Below are 21,617 nucleotides of genomic sequence, written 5' to 3'. Positions count from 1 at the left end.
GTTTAAGAATTAGCGTTTAGCGGAAAGCTTTCGCCCAAACTTAAAACATTCATTTTACACTTCCCTCTCATGGTTGATTTGCAAGAAGGCTGTGCCGGAAGAGGCGTGGCTGTCTAACAGAAGAGTGCCTGCTCCATGGCGAGGGAAGCTGGTGAAGTACCGCGAGAGTTAGGCCATTTGGCAGTAGGAGTGCAGACCCTGGGGAGGAAGCGCAAAGTAGAAAAGGACTTTGTATTTCTTGGGTGATTCCTCAGATATCTTTCAAGTTAACAACAGGGTTAATGATATAATGCTATAAAGTCTCCTGTTGTGTTCTTGCATAGCTTGGGTCCTGGAACTGTGAATAAGAGCAGCAAGGGAGGAAGAAATGATACACACAGATGCAGAAAAGCTGGTGTTGGGTACTCTGGGCTCTGGGATGGAGAAGCTGCACCAACCTCAAAGTGAAACTTGTTTATTATGTACTGTTGAATGGAGATTGTACACAGGTGAATGGGAGGAAGGGATATTTCTCCACAGCTGAGCAAGGAGAAAGGGTCATTACATGCAGATACATGAGAAATGTGGTTATTTTATATACCCGAACAAGGAGGCAGGCTTAGCTAATGTCAGTAGGAGCAGTGTTTGCAGGGGGGTAGTTTTTAGGACATCAACATCCAGGGGGAAAACTGTGGTGGACATTTTCAATATCTGTACAAGGATCAGAGGAAGGCTTTGCCATCCTCCGAGGATCACCTGGAGAAGATGTTGCCACTTCCGTGGTATGTGAGTCAGTGGGGTCCTTGACATTCACTCAGCACCTTACTTGCTCCCTACAATTTCTTAGACGTTCAGGAGGACTCTTTATTCTTAGTGCGGGGGTGGCTCACTGCGGTGCTTGACACCAGGCCATGAGGCTGACGAGAGGAACCATGCCAGCTGCTGTGCCCAACAAAAGGAAAAGGAATGCCTTAGCCGGCTAAAGGGATTGATGCCTTCAGTGAGTCAAGTGCAGTATTAGCAGGAGAACAATCTGATCAGAAATCTCTTGCTTTTCCAGGATGTGCCAATGTAATTGGGCCACATTCATGGCATCATTATTGTGGGTCCAAACACCCAGGAGGTAGGTTTCAATTATTTCCCAATTATATCTGCTCATATATTCAAAATCTACGAGACATATTAAATCCCGTCTAAATCACAGAACTGTAACCTGCCCCTAATAGCTGTATGAACAGAGCTCATGGGTACTGCAGGTAGTTAGAGAAGTGTCCTCCAAAATGGAAAAACTCCTCAGTATAAGCAGTTATTGAATGGGATATTAACCAAGCCACTAGATGAAAACACATAGGCCCAGGAGACTTCTCTTTTGACTGGTTTTTACCTTCATGAGTTACCAGACATATCAGAAATAGGATTGGGTTGTAAATAAACTGAGTACCATTTAATCAGAGCTCGTTCTGGGCCTCTGGAAAGTTGTGCTACCAGTGCAGGCTACTGGAAGGTGCCTGCTCACCCAACTCACCCAGCTTTTCCTGGTGGCCCCTGTAGCCAGTCAGGCCAGAGCTCCACCATTGGGTGTCCTTTACCTGCTTCATGCTTGTTTTTTTCGGTCATTCAAGCATGTATTTGCCTATCAATCTTTTCATTATTTCTTCCAACTTGCCAAATTAATTTCCTGCATCCCTGAAAACCAAGGGCACACTTCCCCAACACAGCCCAAGAACCAAGGAAGCAGCAGCATCTCCACCCCATCCCATGGTTATACCAGAAGTCCAAAGCACCAACAGAAAGCTACCTATCTCTCAATTTCGCTTGTCCTAAAATCTCTTTGTAAGTACTAACATGTAACTGTCTGTCTCTAGATTCTATCTGTTAACATATAACTACCTAATTATAGATTGTACCAATTAACATGTAACTGCATGTCTCTAGATTCTTCTTCTTAATACCCGACTGTCTATCTTGAAATGCTCTCCCAACAATTCCTTTACCTGTTCCATTACCCTTATTTCTTCATTTTCCTAGTGGGCTTCTCATGAGAGCGTTCTGTTTTCTAGCCAGTGTGAGTTCCCCATAGTCAGTATCTGCTGTTTATGACCCTGTTTGGCACCATCTACCATATCTTGCATGGTTTCAAGGAGTGAACGAACTGGGACAGCAAGAGAATAAGGATGGGTGGATGGATACAGAAAAACTGGGGTCTGGTGGGCTGGACGCTTAGATCTCCACTTGCCACTTGACACAAGCCCTCTACATTATACACAATTGAACTGGGAGTCAGGGTCATTGCATATAGCACCCTACTTCAGATAATAGGTATCAGAACTAATTTCTTCCTTATGTTTATGTCCAGGTTTCTTGCAAGCCCGGGATCTTCCCAGTCGGGGTGTTCTCCCTTTTGTTCAAGGACTTCTTTGTAACACTGGCTCAAGTTGTAGGAACATCAGCTTTGAGAGTTCCATGGATCACCATTTTCGGTATGAGAAACACAAACATTCTTTTTAGAATTCTTAGGATGGTTTTATATGCTGTCCCCTTCCCCTCCCTCAGATCCCCCAACTTCTCCAACATCATGTGATTTTTATGCATGCTTAGTAATCTGGGACGTGTCAGGGACAATGAAAGTTTAGAATTCAGAGTTAAAAAGAAATCAGTTTTATTGCTCGGAGTCACATAACAATTGCTTCTACTCATGTCCACTGTATTTCGAGACTCACAGCATGCTAAATGCTGATGAGGAAAATTCTGTTCGCTTTTCATTATTTTCTGTAGTTAAACTCTGACTTCAAAATTATCCGCTTAGTCAGTTTTTCATTTGGGCATAGTTGGAAAAATGAGTGGTTTGGGGACTGACTGCTAGATGTTCTTACTGTAAGATGATCAAGATCTTGTGCCAAGTTGTCGTCTGGTGAGAGAGCAGTCAGGCACTGCTTTCCTCTCTGCACTAACCCTCCTCGGGTCATGATGGTTTTCCATGGCCTTCTCAGATTCCCACAATGCCGAGTGGTGCTGAGATAGCCCATGGCCTTATTTGGCATTGTTAATCAAGAGACACAGCAGGAGTTGGTTTAAATGACAAGGTTCAAAATGAAGAGGTTTAACTTGGAGAATCCAAAATGTTCTGGGAACTTCTCTCAGGTGGAATAAGGAAGGGAAGAAAGTGACGAGCTGATCGCCATGTTTTGAGTTTATCAGGTTGGATGATGTGGAGTTGAGGTCATGCTTGTTGCAATTAAACAGTTGAAGATTTTAAAACATGAAACAAATGCTAAAACAGAAGGTATTTATCTTTCAGCTTTAGAATTTTAGATTTTATGGGTATGCTTTGCCTGAATACACGTATATGTACTATGTGTGCGCCTGGTGCTAACAGAGGTGGGAAGAGGGAACTGGATCCCCTGGAACTGAAGTTACGGATGGTTGTGAGCTGCCATGTAAGTTCTGGGATCCAAACTCAAGACTTCTGCAAGAGCCATGGTCTCAGGGGAGCATTGGAGACTGGGAGTTACTGTCATCCTCATTTCAGGTCTCCAGTGGTGCCTACTCAGAATAGAGAGTCAATAAAACGTAGACGTGGAAAGAATAGATTTCTGTAGCTAAACAAGTAATAGAGTCAGCTTTAGATCCTTCTGGTTTGGTAGTTCAGGGCAAACTTATGTCCTCTGTGACTAGGGCTTATCATCCCCCATCTCAGTTATGGTGAAGATTAAGGGACAAATACAAAAGATCATGACACAGAATCAAGCCCTAGACCAGTGGGAGTTTTATAAGTTCTTTTTTTAAAATTGATTTTATTGGCTTTACATTTTTTTTTCTGCTTCCCTCCCTGCCTCTCCCCTTTTCTTCTACCCTCTCTCATGGTCCCTATGCTCCCAATTTACTCAGGATATCTTGTCTTTTTCTACTTCCCATGTAGATTAGATCTGGGTGTGTCTCTCATAGTGTCCTCACTGTTGTCTAGGTTCTCTAGGATTGTGGTTTGTAGGCTGTTTTTCTTTGCTTTATATTTAAAAACCGTCTATGAGTGAGTACATGTGATAATTGTCTTTCTGGGTCTGGGTTACCTCATTCAAAATAATGTTTTCCAGATCCATCCATTTTCCTGCAAAATTCAAGATGTCATTATTTTTTTTTCTGCTGTGTAGTACTCCATTGTATAAACGTACCACATTTTCCTTATCCATTCTTCGGCTGAGGGGCTTTTAGGTTGTTTCCAGGTTCTGACTATGACAAACAATGCTGCTGTGAATATAGTTAAGCACGTGTCCTTGTGGTAGAGAAAGTGCTTTTATTTCCCCCATTAAGCACAAGAGGTTTTTTGTTGTGTGTATACTTCCTTTTTTTCTTTTTTATTAAAGTATGTTACTTCTTTTTCCAGTTTCTTCAGGACTTTTATCATGAAGAGATAGTGAATGTTATCAAAGGCTCTTTCTATATTAAGATCATGTGATTTCTGAACATATGTGGTGGGTTGCAGTTATTGATTTACATCTATTAAACCTGTATCTCTAAAATAAAGCCAACTTGATCACAATGAATATATTATCTTCTCAACATTTATTATTTAATAGTAATATAAGGGGAATAATAATAATAATAGGAAGCTTATTTTTTGTTATAGTCTTAAATTGGTTTGCAACTCTTTTGTTGAAAATTTTTGTACTTGTGTTTGTTCAAGAAATTGATCAATAATATTCATTTTTGTAATATTTTTATCTAGTTTTTATTATTATCAGGGTAATATTGCCTTACTATAAGATTAGCAGTGTTCTTTCCTTTTTATATTTTATGGACTAATTAGAGAAGTATTGGTGTTGGTTTGGTAGACTTTTTTTTTTTTACTCCAGTAAATAACTATTTTTTTTTGTTTGTGTGCTCTTCCGTTTTAACACATTTCAGTGTGCAAAAACTCAAGAATTATAAAGTCAACCTTGAAAGTGTTTATCTCACATTCTCAAAATCATCGTCAGTAGCCAAATTCTCCAGCATTGCTATGATTTTAAGAGCTTTAAATTCTAAACCGCCTCTTGGTATTGAGGAGGGCCAGCGTAGAGGTGTGGGGAACGGAGGATGAAAGCAGAAAGAATAGCATAAGCAATGAGAAAAGAGCGAACCGTGAGGAAGACACGAGCTAAGAGGGAGGGCCTGGCTCTCAGACCCGCTCGGCCAGCATTGCTCATTTGTTTTCATGGTTCTTTAGGTATGAATTCTGCTCAAGTTCAAAGTGAACACACAAAAGACCAAACAATAGCAATAAAACCCTCAGCAACTCCCTTCTGACTGTCTTGGTTTACAAATCCTGAAAACATGTTTTTATTTCAAAACGAGTTAGCTATCACCATGGTTAATTCGCTTCATGAATGGCTACGATCTTCCTGATCACTCAGGGGAAGCTTACTTTGGGCAGAACTTCCGGGTACATTCTGATGTGGAGTATGATTATGAAAATCAGCTTCCTCATTCCTGGCTTTGTAGGGAGATTCCCCTCTGCTTCAATAAGAGGGTTTCAGAGCAAAACTACAATCACTTCCAATAGCGGATTAAGGGCTATTCCCACAGTGTTTCGTTAGGGAGTCACTCCTCGTTCAAACCAAAGTGAGTAAGTGGAAGAAAATTTGAAATGTTCTGTGCTACTCATATGCTCTGTGCATCTGACCCCTCCTGCTGCCAATCACTCTGAGGGCAGGTTGAGTTAGCTCCGGAAGCATGTTCTTTGCTCTTTTCTGCATAACTTGCCTTGCCCTCCACCTAGGTTGCCAGTTTAGACTTCCACTCTCAATTTCTGCTTAAAATACTACTTCTACTAATAAGAAAAGTTTTGGGCTGGAGGGTCGGCTCAGTGGCTGAGAGCATGTACTGCTCTTGCATAGGTCCCGCGTTCAGTTCTCAGCCCTTACATTACGTGGGAGGGACTCGGCTCAATAACTTCAGTCCCATGAAACCTGATTCTTTCTTCTGGCTTCTGCAGGCACCTGCACTATACACATCCCCACCTCTGAACAGACATGTAATTAGAAAAGAAATCTTGAAAAGTTTCAGTTATTTTAATTATCAACATGCCACGACTGCCTCTATGTTTGCTTTTTTCCAGTCTAAAGTATTTCTAAGTTCTTAATGATCATTAATCCCCTTTACTGCTTTCTCTGCTGCTGCCGGTTCTGTCTTCTTCATCACTGTGCTGCCTCAACTTCCAGCTTCGTAGGTGACTTTTCACTCTTGTCTTTCAAAATTTGTCACATCTAAGTTCAGTTCTAAGATGCTCTGCCTGAGCAAGGACCCAGTTTTTTGTTTTTTTTTTCTGTGTAATTAAATCCTCCTGCTTCATCCAAAGCACCCTTTATAGGTGGGAGTGGAACTGCAACATGAAATAAATGCCACCCCCTTCCTCCCAGCTTGCATGCATGGCATTTCATCACAGCAATAGAAACCTGAGCTAAGACAGAAATTGATAACATACATGTGGGGTATTTCTGCAGTAGACTTGACCATATTTTGGGGAGAACCATGGAAGAACATTGAGTGGTCAGAGTTTAAGGGGTTACTGTGGAAACAGAAAATCTTGCGGAGAGCAGTGCAGACAATGGAGGCCAGGCTTGTGAAGTTTCAGGAGGAAGAAAGCCTCTACCAGGGTTGTTTACATCTTCCGTCTTGTTTGCTGGAGCTGAAGAATTAAAAGAGACAAGAACTATTAAAATGAAACAGTTGGCTTGCTGGGGCCTTCGACATCTTTTGGGAAGTGTTTCCTCAGAGTTAGCCCACAGAATCTTTGCTTCACATGCAGCCAAGGTTGTCTCTCTTGTTGGCAGCCGAACTTGGTAGGAGTTATGAAGAGCAGTTGGGGCTTGACACCACGAGAGGCCAGGAGAGGCCACTGGTGAAAATGAAGCCTAGCTGCAGTGGAGACCCCAACCTTTTGCAGATATCAGTAGCATGGGACAATTACCAGTGACCCCAGCAGGCATGGAATGGAACCAGCCTGAGCTTATGGGACAAGATGTATGTGCTATGAATGGCTTTCCAAGCTCTTCGAAGAGCCTAGAAGATTGTGAATGAGTTCCAGATGTCTGATACCGACACTGTTGGACTTTGGTTTTAATTTGTTCAAATTGTGACTGTGCCCTGGTTCTTCCCTCTTGAAATATGAATGCATTCAGCTTATTATGATTTTACTGGAGCTCGAAATTGAAAAACTGTAATTTTGAAGGGTCTTTGATATTTTAGGGAGATTTTGGGGGTTTTGAACTTAGAGAGAGACTTTGGATGTTTTAAAGAGACAAACATTTTAAAGTGTTTGGATTTTTAAAGACTGTGGGTCTTTTAAAAGTTGTAATGTTCTACTATTTGATTTTTATATTATTATGCTGACTGGGAACCAAATGAGGAAGGAAGGGTTCTAGTGCAATAGTGATGTATTTGTGCGTCAAGGCGAAGGGTCAATTGCTCTATCTAGTTTTATGTCAACTCGACACAAGGTGGAGTTAACCGAGAAGAAACTGTAATTGAGAAAATGTCTCCACTAAGATTGTCCTGTAGGCGAGTCTGTAGTACATTTTCTTATTTAGTGGTAGAAGTGGGAGGCCCAGCTCACTGTTGGTGGTGATTCCGGGAGCTATAGGAATGAGAGCTGAACAAGCCATGAGGAGCAAGTCCTTAAGCAGTTTTCTTCAGCTTTCACTTCAGTTTCTGCCTCCAATTTCCTGCCCTGTTTGAGTTCCTGCTCTGACTTTCCTCCTCAGGGATGGACTCTTATTGGAGGTGTAAGATGAAATAAATCCTTTCCTTCCAAACTTGATTTTGGTTACGGTGTTTTATCATAACAATAGAAGCCTGACTAAGACCTGTATTGTTAGCTATATTTTTTCTAATTTGTTGTTATCCTAATTTTATCTTACCCTCATAAATTTCCATTGGTACCTTTATTTTTTAAAAAATATATTGATCCCAATAGACCCAGGAAGCAAGGCTGACTACTTCAAGGTTTCAGAGGGTATAGTCACTTCTTTATTTTCCTTGGCACAAGATGCCTTACCCGGTAGCTCTGATGTGGGAACCCTTGCATGTTCCTTTCTAATTGGCGTCTCTGAAAGAGTCAAAGGTGGCACTTTCATACAGAGCCTGTGGGTGGACTCTGCAGAACTGTGCATTGAGACTGAGCCCATGTTGTTTACATAAGAGAAGGCCTTGAGATTTAGGTGCTGAGCATGGCAAGCTATGGGCTGAACTGTGCTGTCCTGTAATTCTGGTATTGAAGCCTTAACTACCCATATTACTATACCAATGACAGGGCTTTTACCGAATTAAGGTTCAAAGAGGATCTTTGGTATAATAGACCTCTTGCAAGGAAAGGGAATACTTTCTCTTTTTGACTAGGACACATCTAAGAATGGCCATCTGCACACCAGAAAGATGCCCTTTCCCTTCCTCTGAGTCCAGCCAACCCAGGACTCCAGCCTCAGATCAGTGAGAAAAGACATTTGTGTCCTTTCACACATCCAGTGCCTGGGGCTTTACTACTGCAGCCCAGTTAATATACTGTGTTTTCAGACTTAGTTCTCACCAGAAAACCTTAATGTTTGGGCTTTCATGGAAGCCATTTTTTCTTAACCATTTCTCTTCTTGTGTGCAGAACCATCTTCCTTATTTATCTGACTGTGAAAAGCATCAGTTGAGGCAATGATAGCGTGCAGTTCTGGCTTTTTTTTTTTTCCAGTTCCACTGTCCTTTCTGACCTTAATGGTAGCGTGTCAGGGAAACTCTTGGAGTTAGTGTGAGTTCTCAGTTTCGTTCCTTTAAAGTCATTGTGATTTTCTAGGGATTATGGATTTCACACCAGTTTTCAAAGTTTGCTTGTGTATATCTACAAAGTGCATGTTAAGATTTTGATTGGTATTATGTTTTTTTATTCCTAAAAAAAAGTGAATTGAGATCTAATTTACAGCACCATATGAGTGACTCATTTGAAGAATAGTTTTGACATCTCTATAGTTGTAAATTACACTTAACATTGATCATCATAATCAATTACATTTTTTCATCACCTCAAAAAGAAAAGTCTGTGTCCATAGCATTAATTTCCCTCTACCCTCAGTGCTGGACTTAGCAGACTCCTTCCTTTTCTGTAGATTGCAATACTGTGGACAGTTCCTTTTTAAAAAAATATTTATTTATTTATTTATTTATTTATTATTTATTTATTTATATACAATATTCTGTCTGTGTGTATGCCTGCAGGCCAGAAGAGGGCACCAGACCTCATTACAGATGGTTGTGAGCCACCATGTGGTTGCCAGGAATTGAACTCAGGACCTTTGGAAGAGCAGGCAGTGCTCTTAACCGCTGAGCCATCTCTCCAGCCCAGTTCCTTTTTTATAGGATCTGTGTGTTCGTGTCTATGCTTGTGTGAATGAGTGTGTATTTATGTATATGTATGTGTTTGTGTGTATATGTGTACCTACCTGTATGTATTTGTCTATATATATGTACCAGCATCTATGTGTGTGTGTCTGTGTGTTTGTGTACCTCTGTGTGTATGTGTGTGTTAGTTCATATATGTGTACCTGCATCTTTGTGTGTGTGCCTGTGTGTTTGTGTACTTGTGTGTGTGTGTGTCTTCTTTATTTAGTAATGTCTTGGAAATTCCTTTATGGGTTCCCAACAATATTTCATATACATATTCAATATATTCATATTTTATTTAATATTCAATATATAACATATTTTAAATTAGTACTTGACTTATCTATTCATACATTAAACGATATTTAAATTATTACTGTGTCTCAACTATTACAAATGATGCTACTGTATTTGTGTACAAGTTTTTTTTCAGATGTGTGTTTTTTTTCATAGACTTTTCTTAGGCTGTATGGCAATTTTATTTAGCATTTTGAAAAATTGTCAATTGTTGGATGTATTCCCAAAGTGGCTATGTTAGGGGGAAAACCCCTACAGAAACCTTCTATTTTCACTTGCTCTTACTTGTATTACAAATCCTAACTTTGGCGGTCTCACAGATAAACCACATATTAGCCTCCTCCCAACCTGTACAGCAGTGACCCTCTGCTGGTGGTTATGGTGACAGTGGCCCTCTGCTGGTGGCTATGGTGACAGTGGTTCCATCTGCTGGTGACTATGGAGACTGGCTGCCACCATTATTTTTCACGGACTGGGAGCCACATTAGCTGAGAACATTAGATTGCTTACCTTGCAGATGTCTCTGTTCAGAGTTATCATTCCACTTTATCTTCCTGCCTGTGGGTTCTGAGGGTTCAGTTTCTTTTTTTTTCCCCCATCAGTACTTAAAACATCCTTCCTTCCTCCCTCCCTCCCCGCCTCTCCTGCCCTTCTCTCTTTTCCCCTACCTACTTTCTCTTTCTTCTTCCTCTCTGCTTCCTTCTTTTCCTTCCATCTTTGTACTGGCATGGGACTTGGCCTCACATTATCCATGCTAGGCAAATGCTCTTCTAGGGATCTCAGTCTCTAGTCATTCTTTTTTTTTTTTTTTTTTTTTTTTAGACCATCTCACTTCACAGCACAGGCTTCCTCCCACCCATCATCATCCTGCCTGTGCCCCTCCAGGAGCTGAGATTCAGGCAGGCAACACCTTGCCCATCTTCGCTGTGGGTTTGATTTGTGTTTTCCTGTTACAGCCCTTTCAGTCAGGTCCCTCACATAGTGATGCACTGCCCAAGCAAGGGTAAAACTGCACCAGGGACAGACATGATCTAGGACTCTTAGGTAGAGTCCAGAACTGGTTCATTTTTATGTGTATACATTTCTGTGTATGCATGTGTGGAGGGGTATGTTTGTGTACGCGCACACTGTGTGTGTGATGTGTGTATATGTCTGTACTTCCCTGCCATGTGGCACTGGAACACGCTCCCATGACACTACAATCCAGACAACACGGGACTTCCTCATGCCTTTCCTGAAGTCCCTTCCCTGTCTGCCTGTTGTCCCCACCGATCATTGATCTGTCCTCTGTTTCTCTAGTTTTGTCATTTTGAGAATATCCGTGGAATAAAGAAGGGAACTTCACGGAATTCGTTTGTGGTTTTCAGTCAACACCACACTCGAAAGACCTGCCTGTCTTGTATGTGTCAACATGTCTTTCTTTTTATTGCTCAGTAATATTCTATTTATGTTTTAATGGGCAAGTCTTTTAAATTTTGCTTTATTCGATGTCTGTAAACAGTTGAAGACTGTTCCATGCTAGTGGAAAACTGAGGACAATAATCAGAAATTTCTCGCAGCAGCACCAAGGCTGCCTCCAAGTCAGGCTCCGTACCGCACTCCTTCATCCTGGTTTTCTTCTTGGTGCTGTGAAGCTCTCAGCGCCTTCTCTCCTGCTCTGGAGTGTAAACACATGGTCTTTGTGCACAAGAAAGTCCCAAAGTGCATGCTAGCGAGACACCCGCTCTCTTGGGGGTGTTTTCGGAGAGGCGTATGAAATGTTGGTGTTGAAAAACGTGACTGATTCTTACAGATTCTTTGTCTCGTAAATTAAAGGATTTGAAAGTGGACTCAAAGGCCGGGCAGTGGTTGCACACATCTTTAATCCCAGCAAAGGAGGTGGATCCCTGAGTTTGAGGTCAGCCTGGTCTACAAAGCCATTTCATGGGCAGACATGCTACACAGAGAAACCATGTCTTCAAAAAGCCAAACAAACAAACAAAAAAACAAAATGTAAAGAATAAACGAAAGTGGACTCTGAAGGAAGCACAAGGACCTTTCAGAAGAGTTTGAGGGAAAATCAACAGGGCAGACAAGCTGAACACCAAAGCAACTGCCTGAGAAAAGAGCTGGAAATGGGGAAGAGAGTAAAATAGTGTTCAATGAGTTAGAAATAGTCTGTAAGTAGCTGAGCGCATGCGTGCGTGTGTGCGATGCGTACGTGCATGCGTGCGTGCCTGCGTGCCTGTCTTTAGAGGAAGGGAGACAGCTCGCGACATCTGGGCAGCATGCTTCAGATTTTCGCTGGTATCTAGTGGAGGTCTGTAATCAGCAACATCTTAGGAGGGCCTACTGGAGCTTGTAAGTGCATATTTCATTAAGGGAATAAGCATTCTTCCCATTTCCTTAAACTTGACCTTAGGTGTCAGCTCTCCGGAGGTAGTCTTTTGTCGAGGTGATTGACAGGCATGATTGGATTAGCCCTTTAAGAAGGACCAGTAGTATGTTCTTGTGATCTTACGATCATTTGGCCAGTGTAGAATGCTGTGTCAGGTCTGGGCTGCCATCTTTTCATATCGTGTTTGAAATTTTAGGGAGGGGCAATTGTGCAATTTCCTTTTCTTAGAATTGGCGAGGTACCAGGGAAATGAGGGGTAGGATTAAAAGCTTATTATAAAGGAGAGGTCCAACATCAATGGCCTCCACGTTTACCAATGCCTGCCTAGCTACTTACATCAGCATTTGAAGTAGTTGGAAATTTTCGAACTATGCTTGCTAGATAGATGTCCTCAATGTAGTGGTTGAGGTCTGTCCCGTCTACTAAGATAATTTGTGAGATGTGATTGCGACTCTCCAGATCCTATGCCCTGTGACTGACTTGGCCACACATATAGTAGTTCTTGCCTCTTAGTAGCTGAGTTAGAAACCCCTAGTGAGAGATGAGCAGGAGAAATAGAGAGAGCACAGTACACAGAGATTCCGAGGTCAGATACACACAAACACAATACACACACAAACACACACACATACACACAAACACAAATACATGTATACATATACACACAAACATACACACACACATGAGCACATATTTGTGGTTCCAGTACCCAGTAGAAAGAAAATTGGGAGTTCAAGGTCAGCCTGGGCTACATAGGGAGACCTCACATGCAAAATCCATACATGGTTGTTACAAGATTTAGAAAGCTACATCAGGCTTATCGTTTCCTACTTAAAATTCCAGTCTGTGTTGTCCTACAACATTGGGTTAGCCTGTGGGTCCCTGGTAGGAGGTGCAGATGACAAGGTGGGTTCCCAGCAGCCTCTAGCACCCCTATAGGAGTTTCCTGGAGGAGGCTCGAGAGCTACTAGTGACCAAGTTTCCTAGGTGGCCTGTTGCTTACTCTGGGTTCTCAGTAGGGTTACATTTCTAGGAACCTGTTCTTCTATTTTTTGTCTTTTTCAAAAAAATTTAATTAATTATTATTATTTTTACATCCCAACCCAAGTCCCCTCCACTGTTCCCAGTTTCTCCCCCAGCCTTCCCTCCCATCTCCATGCTATCCATTCCTCGTCCACTCTTTCTCTTCAGATACAGGCAGGCCTCCCATGGATATCAGCCAGGCATGATTTATGAAGCTGCAGTGAAAGTAGGTTCTTCCTCTTCCATTAAGGCTGGGTGAGGCAAGCAAGTAGAGGAGTGGGTCCCAAAAGCAGACAACAGAGTCAGAGACAGAATCCTAAAAGAGGGCTAAGCTACGTAACTGTAACATATGTACAGGGAGCCTAGGACAGTCCCATGCAGGCTCTCTGGTTGTCACTTCAGTCTCTGTGAGCCCTTATGAGCCCAGGGTAGTTGGTTCTGTGGGTTTTCCTGTGGTGCCCTTGACACCAATGGGTCCTGGACCCTGTTTCTAAGGAGAAAGAAAATACTTTCATAAACATCTACTACTACTAATGTATTCCCCTAGAATTAGAATTTATGTAGGGTTTTTAGCATTTTCTATGCTTATAAAATATCAAATATCATATATATGTATTTATTACCTTGTAGGAGAAACATTGCTCAATGCAAAAATAAAATTCAAAGAAAAAAATGCAAGAAAATGTTTTAATTAAATTAAAAGCAAATAAATCTGAATAAGATAATCTACTTAGAGCAAATAAATAGTGTACATAAAGGAAGGAGGAACTAAAAGTCTCCGTGGGAAAGCAGTTACAATCCTTGAATATTCAGTATGTGAGTCTCAGAAGAGCCCTCTGGTTTCTCTTCTTGGGTAGTAGGTAGTGTTGCAAGTTTGAACCTGTATTTCCACCCTGCTCCAGGAGAAGCCATTGGTGCCTGCATCTTTTAGCATCTCAGAAGTCCAGCCCATATGCCTCTCCATAAGCTCCCATTTTAATCAAGTAAATACATAGGTATGGATGAATTCAGCCGCGTAGGGTTGATGTTTGCCATGTCTAAGGACTGACTACCCTGGCAGGGTTCACGGATTTAGGCCAGCAAGCCCTCAACATGTCAAAGCACCAGAAATACAGAAAAGTATACCATAGTTGATGCTCCACACCTGATTCGTTAAAGGTCTTTGCCGGGTCCACAGTGGACCTGAATCTGTCTGCTTTTGCCTATCTCCAAAGCCACAGCCTCCATCTTTCCTCACTCTGACGTGGTAAGGCTCTTTCTTTAATGTCAGGTGTGCTTGTTCGTTGGAGGAAACTCAAGAAAGAGACTGATTCTTATTTTAGTTTTAAAAAATTCTCTTAAACTTTCTTTACAGTTTTTGAATTTGTAGACCACCATGCATCTTTGAAGAAAGGCCTTTTCTTGCTTCTTCCTTCTTTCAAAAACACCTATCGATTTTAATATTTTATGTGCATGTGTATTTTGTCCGCATGTATGCCTGTGCACCACATGTGTGCCTGGTGAGGAGGGAAGAATAGGGCTTTGGATGCTCCAGGAGTGGGGCTACAGATGGCTTTGAGCCCTCATGTAGGTATTGACCTCAAACCTCAGACCTCCGCGAAGGCAAAGATCGTTTTTAAACACCGAGGCACCTCTGCAGCCCAGCGTTATTTTATTTTTAAATCCATGTGTCTTTATTTCAGTTTTGCTCTCAAGTCGTGGGTGGCTGCAGACGATACTGAAAAGGCACTGGGAGGAAACAGTGCTGTTACTGGTTCCTGATCTTTGTGGGAAAGCCTTGAGGTTCTCACTGCCCAAGGGAAGTTAGCAGCAGGTGTTTTGTAAGTGGTCCTTAGAAGAGGAGGAAGTCAACGTCATTTTCAGGATTTTTTTTTTTTTTTTCCAGGAACAGGCGCTGGGCTTAGCAAATACTGTTTCTACAGCTAATGGCATGTTTGAATGGCTTGTCCTGGTTAGGCAGGTCACTCCAAAAGATCTGTTGAGTAGATCATGGTTGTTTGTAGTCAACAGATCTGGTGGATATACTGTTGAATTGTTGTCTTCCCGCGACTAACTGCTTGGACTCTTCTGGCTCCCCCCAATTCCACTCTCTCTTATCCAGACACTTCTGACTCTCGCCACCCTCGGGGCCTTTTCACATGTGCCCCCATGCCCGGCACAGACGCCCCAGTTCTTCCCATTCTTAGGCTATTTCTCAGCTATCAGCTAGGAGCCCTCGCCACCACCCGGTACCATGTATTCCTCTTCCCATAGCATCAATCTCTACCCACAATCCTCTCTGTCTCCTGTTCGTTCTCATTGATGCTTACGCTCTGCAGCTTACATTGAGTGTGCGGTATAATACACGTTGAATATATGAAAAAAATGGCTAATGGCTATATACAATTTTGAGCTTTACAGATAACGAAAAGAAAGAGGATACTTTTTCTAATCTTCAGTGTGCATATTTTAGAGAAAATTTCCATTTTGAATGATGGTCAATCAAGGGTTGTTCTGGTGGTAGGCTTGGAGCCTTGTGTGTATCTCTCTGAAGACAGTTTGGTATGGAGTGTCAAACCCTTTCAAACTCCAGGGGAACTGATTCCCGTAAGAGTACTTTCATCTGTGATATTTATTCTTTGTATCTGAAGTTCGTCTAGGTTCCAAACTGCAACAGACGACAGCCAAGTCAGTAGCTTGGCCTTTTTAAAAGAGATACAGGACCTGGCTGAGGACATTTTTGAAACAATGGACAAGGCAAAGAGCTTACAAAAACTCTGGCTGAAAAGATCCGAAACCTCGGGTAAGATCCGGAAAAGGTATCCTTGTTTTTTGGGGAGTGAGAATCCCTTATGCTACCAGCTTCTCCCGAGTTTAGGAGAAGGTGCACCCCCTGATGGACAAGGCCAACACTGCTTGCTGTTAAGGATGGTGGGGTTGGATCCTTCCTCTCTAGGAGGCATAAGGGGTAAAAAGGAGGAGTTAGCCCATAGGCTGAGGCCTACCCAGTTTAACCACCCCTTCTAATGCCATCTCTCCATCCCATGCTGTCTGCCCATATTTAAGAACTGTCCACACCTTCTCTACATACATTCTCTATTCTTTTTTCTCTGGATATGTGACTTGGTCTTTCCTTTTGGGTTTTGAGAGAGGCTGTCAACAAAAGACAGGTGCCCTTCCACAGCAGATGAGGGACATCTGCTAGACTCTGTCATGGGGTCCAGGTTCATGCATGTAACCTCAGCATTTGAGGAGTAGAGCAAGATGATATTGTCAAGGCGAGCCTGGGCTACACGATAAAGATCTTATCTCAATAAGCAATAACATTTCTTATTTCTTAAAAGTGCATTTCTTTTCTTTCTTTTTTTCGATACAATTGAAAAAACAATTTTCTCCAGATGGGTATATCTATTTTCAGTTTGTTATTGTCTGAGATACTTCCCATTATTTAAAATTTTGAAAAACAATAATTTTACTTTTCCTCACATCTGAAGATTTTGCCTGTTTGTTCTCTGAGAAAGGGTCTTGCTTTGTAGTGCGGGATGACCTGGAGCTTACTATGTAGACCAGGCCGGTTCTGAATTCAGTAATCCTCCTGCCTCTGCTTCCTGGGTGTTGGGATTGCAGCTGTTGTGGAATATGAGTCCAAGATGTGTTATATTAGTTTGTTCTGTGGAATATTTGTTTAATGATGCAAAGATGTATTGCATTTGTTTAACTCTGTAATGTTGTGTTACTTTGCCTGTCTAACACACCTGATTGATCTAATAAAGAGCTGAACGGCCAATAGCTAGGCAGGAGAGAGTAATAGGTGGGGTTGCCAGGCAGAGAGAATACACAGGAGAACAGGGAGGAATAAGAAAAGGAGAAGGAAAGGAGGATGCCAGGGGCCAGCCACCCAGCAACACAGGCAGCCCCAGAGTAAGAAGGAAAGAAAGAGATATAGAATAAAGAAAGGTAAAACCCAAGAGGCAAAAAGTAGATGGGATAATTTAAGAAAGCTGACTAGAAATAAGCCACGCTATGACCAGGCATTCATAGGTAAGAATAAGTCTTTGTGTATTTATTTGGGAATGGGGTGGCAGGCCCCCAAAGAACAAAGAGCAAAAAGAGTCAACTATAGGGTGTGCTAACACGTCCAACTTGCTTTTCTCTATTTCCATTTGCTCTTTTCATTTTGTGGTGAGTGCTCCCAATGTCAGGTATAGTGAGAGATCAGCAACAATACCGGACAAAGTATTGAGATTGCTTTATTGGAAATTATATCAGTGAGGTTTGGGATATAGCAACAACAGCAGTCTTCATATTTATCCTTCTACTTGCTCTCCTTTGTAGTTTGAGCCCGGCTGTCTCATTTCACTTGCAGACTGAAGCAAGCACTCTGAAGTCTGACTAGCTGATCTGTTAAATGTGTTTTATTGGTTTTATTGTAGGTTCCTCCTATGGCTCAAGTTTTCTAACAGTGAGTATCCCCAGCAAGGCTGGAAACACAGACACAATGATTCAGTGTTCTCTTTGTAGCTGAGTTTATATTTTCAAAAACTATTAATCTGATTTTTTTTTACAGCAACTGTGCATGGTGGTACTCAACTGAAATAAATTTACATCAGATATATACTGAAAGATGAGTTTTGATTTCTTAAGTCAGAGCTCTCTGGGTCCGTGAGGAGGAGAAGGTGGGAGGGGAGGTAACGGGTTAGGTAGGTAATACTCAAGTTACTTTGGAGGAGGGATTTAAGCCAACAAGACCTCAAAGTTGGTGAGATTTGTGTTTGGCATATTACTGTTGACTTGCTTTAAATGTAGGACTTTAGTTAAGGTCATAGTTATCAATAGGACGACTTGTCATCGTCTGTACACATTTGAGGTTGTCACAGTGAGGGTGGGTGGAGAGGTCATTCTTTTTTCTTTTCTTTTTTTTTTTTTGGTGAATAGAGGGGGAAATGCTGCTAAGTTTCTTTCAAAGACGACAACCTCACAGCAGAGACTCACCCAGGCAATTAGCAGAGTCGGGGTTGAGGAGGCTCAAGCAAAGGGTGAACCTGTCAACACCGAGGTTCTTGCCTGCTCACACTGCTCCTCCAGACACTCAAAGCCCACTTTGGCAGCACTGTGCTCTGACATTGTGTCTGAACAATTCTCGGAAGACTCCAAAGCAGCTTAAGCAAACATGTACATAGTAAACCATTGGAAGCGTCCAACAGTAAAGGCCAGCCTTTGCTCTGGATGGAGCAGGCGTGCCTGTGCATCCATCAAATGACTCCTTACTGTGGTCAGACGCCTACCCTAACTGCTGTACCAGGGAGAAGGGGCTCATCAAGGTTCGTGGAAGCTCAGTTTACAAATAACTGAAGAATGTTAGCTTAATCGGGTGAAGCACTATTTTAATGATCAATTAGCATTTTGAGGGACTTGTGATGAGTAGCTCACCTAAATGTCCGATGGCTTGTGGCAATGAAAGGCTGATACAATCAATTTTGACAAACAGCTTGATGCCCTTTGTGACCTTTCTGACAATTTATCTTACTTACACTAAACACTTTCACACATAAGTAGGTTATTTAGAAGGATGAATAATTTTAATATTTAAAACTAGGATAAGTAAATGTTGATGCCTTTCCATATATATATATATGACCATATATATGTATATATACCATATATACATACATATATATATATATATATATTTATATATGACTTAGTACTGTGGAGAGATCAGGTGAGAGCAGCACACATTTCAGGTAACAGCCTCCAGGTGGTGATTGCTCCTGCTTCCCATAGAGGGAAGAGGGTGGGAGTGGAACTCCTGTCTCCTGGGAGAGAGAAGGAATGGGCAAGAGACAAGTTTTCCAATTCCAGGAAGATAGGAAGAGAGCTGAAAGGCCAGGCATAGAAGCTGTTCCTGAGCCCAGGTTCCACACCTCTTGCTGGCTGTCTGGTCTAGCCTCAGCTAAGGCTGATGGTTCCCTGAGAGCCCAGCCTCCTGGTCAGAGCACCCCACAGAAAGCACGTGCTGAGAAGATTTACTTTCTGCATCTGATGGGGACATCAGAAGCAAGCTCAGCCTGAGGGGATGGGGGCTGGCACCCTGAGCAACTCTGCCAGGGTACCACCCATTGGTAGGGCCTGTGACAGCAAAAACCTGCTTCCATCCCCTCCCTTCTTCTCTTTCCTGAGTCCTTCTTTCCTTTCTCTTTCCACTTCTTTTTGCTGCTTTTCTTCTTACCTTATTTTTCTTTATGATCGTTTACAGTTATTTTAGTGGCTGTTTTTTGGTGTTGATACTTGATTTTAGACATACAAATTTATCTATTTTAAAAGTAGAAGCAACCTAGTAGTTTTAAAATCTTGTCTGTCGAACATAGGCAGGTGCTAGTCATGAGTTTTGTACCCATCTGAAGTATCTTGTCAGTCTGCCTTTCTGTCTCTTCTTTGCCTGGTTAAACATTAACTAGGAAAACTTTTGACATTTTTTTATCTGTCAGGTGGATCTCAATAAAACCGAGGATGTGCTTTCCAGATTGGAAAATCTCCACCAGCAGCCTCACGTGTGGCACTTTCTACACTCACTTCCCAGACTTCGCACAACCCACGCTCACTTGGAAGACAGTGTGGATACTGTGACACACTTTCTCGAGGCAGGTTTGAAGTAAGTGAAAAATAGCAACAAGTGGTTATATGTCTTATGCTCCACCATTGTAACAGGGGAATGTTTCACTGAGTATTGTTTTCATAACAGAAACTCTCCTAGTGTTCTGCTGAAACATCTGGAGCTATTACACCTCTGTCTTTGTCTCCGTCTGTGTGCACATATCTTACCTGGGGGCAGAGGTACTGTTTAGCTCATAGGCAACCACCAGAAAGCTAACATTATCTGATTAACATTTCATTGGCTTGTATTGTCTTTGAATGATCATTTCTATTGACTGCATAATATTCCATGTTGATCAAACAGTATGTACCATAACATTCTTCATGATCTTACCATCAGCTGTGTTTTTTCTAAGGTTTTCACCACTAGTAAAGTGGTGACATAAATGTAGTAATCGGAGCTAATAATGCCCAAGACAACGTGTAGCCTGATAAGCTCTGTGCCTTCCTGACAAGTTGGGACCCGATTGGTATTGTGGCTCTGACTGCATGTCCTTAGAGGTGCATTCTGGAGCAGAGATTTCTGTAGTGGGCTTCCTACTTTTTCACCAGTGATTTTGACATTGAATTATAAACGTCACCACAAAATACACAGCCCCTTGCGATTCTGATATGGCTGAGGGTTGTCAGGGGTGGGTGCCTCTTAGCCCTCAAGTTCTGCAGCACAGCTCTTCTGAGGATCAGAACCCTTATGACTTTTTAGTTGTCTTGAAGATGCATTGGATGGTGGAGATTCAAACACATCCTAACACTTCATTATCTTAAATACTTGACATGGCGGAGGGAGCCTCCCTCCGTCCCCTTGCTCTATGCACTGGACGCATGAACAGTGGACGGTGGGAATGGTCAGATTGTTTAGAGAGAGGTATGAATTGAAACTAGAAGGTATTGATGACAGTGGCTGACAGTGTCACCTTCTGTGGCTTTCATTTGTATTGTGTCTATGATAGCAAGGAAATTTACTCATTGTAGGCATTGCTTGCAAGTGATGTTGGGGTTCAGGGATGATTTTTTACAAGCGTAGGGTTCTCCTAACTGCACAAAACCGCAGGTAGAGATTTTCCTTACTGGGAAACCACGTGAAGATCACCTGTTTGGGACCATGACGCATGGTAGAGTCAGCTTTGTGCGGCTAAAACGCATGCAGTTCCAACTCAGCTGAAGATGTTTTCCTGACCTATAACTGCATCTATAAAATATTGTCACTTAAAAACAGAATTCATATCATAGACCTATGGACTCCCCTTGTCTAAAACTCCTTATCTGTAAAGCAGTTTGAGAACCTCTGGTTGGCCCAGGACTTTTTCAGGTGCTTGGATAGGACATAGTGCAGCATGTTCTCTGAGCATTAGACTGACTATGGGAGCCTGAGGCAGCCCGGCTGGCTGCTCATCCCTTTTTCATATTGTGTATTCTGTCTGGCCTTGTCAGCTGCCAAGAGTGGGCCAGAAGACCCAAGGCTGAGCATAAAACAGCCCCCGTGATAGAGCACCCCCAAACAGGGTGAGTGTGAAAGCCACTCTGGATGTTTCAAGAGAGGAACTCACTTCTAATTGTTCTCTTGCCCAGGGAGTTAGGGTTACATTAAACCAAACAGAATGCTGACATATTAATGGTTTGGCAACATATTGGAACAGGGCTGGGGTCTGGCTAATGGGAAATAAATAAGTCTGGAGTTGATACTCTTTGGCTGGCTACCAACTCACTCTGTCTGGTTCTGTTTCTGTTCTAGTTTGTTAACATCTCTGGGAGCTGTGGACTGGCTACCATTGCAGCAGATGGTCCCCCAGGTTTCTAGACATGTTCTGAACGTGACCATTTCCACCCTGCGGTTTCTGTTGCAGCATGGAACAGCTGCCAATGGTGAGGGACCTGGAGGGCTGGGGCCGGGTTGGGGGTATTCCATTCT

The 21,617-nt window shown here is 42.3% G+C and overlaps 1 protein-coding gene across 1 annotated transcript in view; it reads left to right on the top strand.

Moving 5' to 3' along the window:
* Nucleotides 1-21,617, top strand: part of Abca13 (ATP binding cassette subfamily A member 13) — a 405,330-nt gene that overhangs the window by 29,214 nt on the left and 354,499 nt on the right. The window contains exons 3-7 of the mRNA XM_057772486.1: nucleotides 2,336-2,459; nucleotides 15,706-15,857; nucleotides 17,488-17,516; nucleotides 19,543-19,706; nucleotides 21,441-21,571. Of these exons, the coding sequence (XP_057628469.1) occupies nucleotides 2,336-2,459; nucleotides 15,706-15,857; nucleotides 17,488-17,516; nucleotides 19,543-19,706; nucleotides 21,441-21,571 (600 nt within the window). The remainder of the gene's footprint in view (nucleotides 1-2,335; nucleotides 2,460-15,705; nucleotides 15,858-17,487; nucleotides 17,517-19,542; nucleotides 19,707-21,440; nucleotides 21,572-21,617) is intronic.

The sequence above is a fragment of the Chionomys nivalis genome, chromosome 6, assembly GCF_950005125.1.
Source record: "Chionomys nivalis chromosome 6, mChiNiv1.1, whole genome shotgun sequence".
In the NCBI taxonomy this organism is placed as follows: Eukaryota; Metazoa; Chordata; class Mammalia; order Rodentia; family Cricetidae; genus Chionomys; species Chionomys nivalis.
Note: the sequence above shows the minus strand (reverse complement) of the source record. Positions and strands in the feature narration are given on the sequence as shown.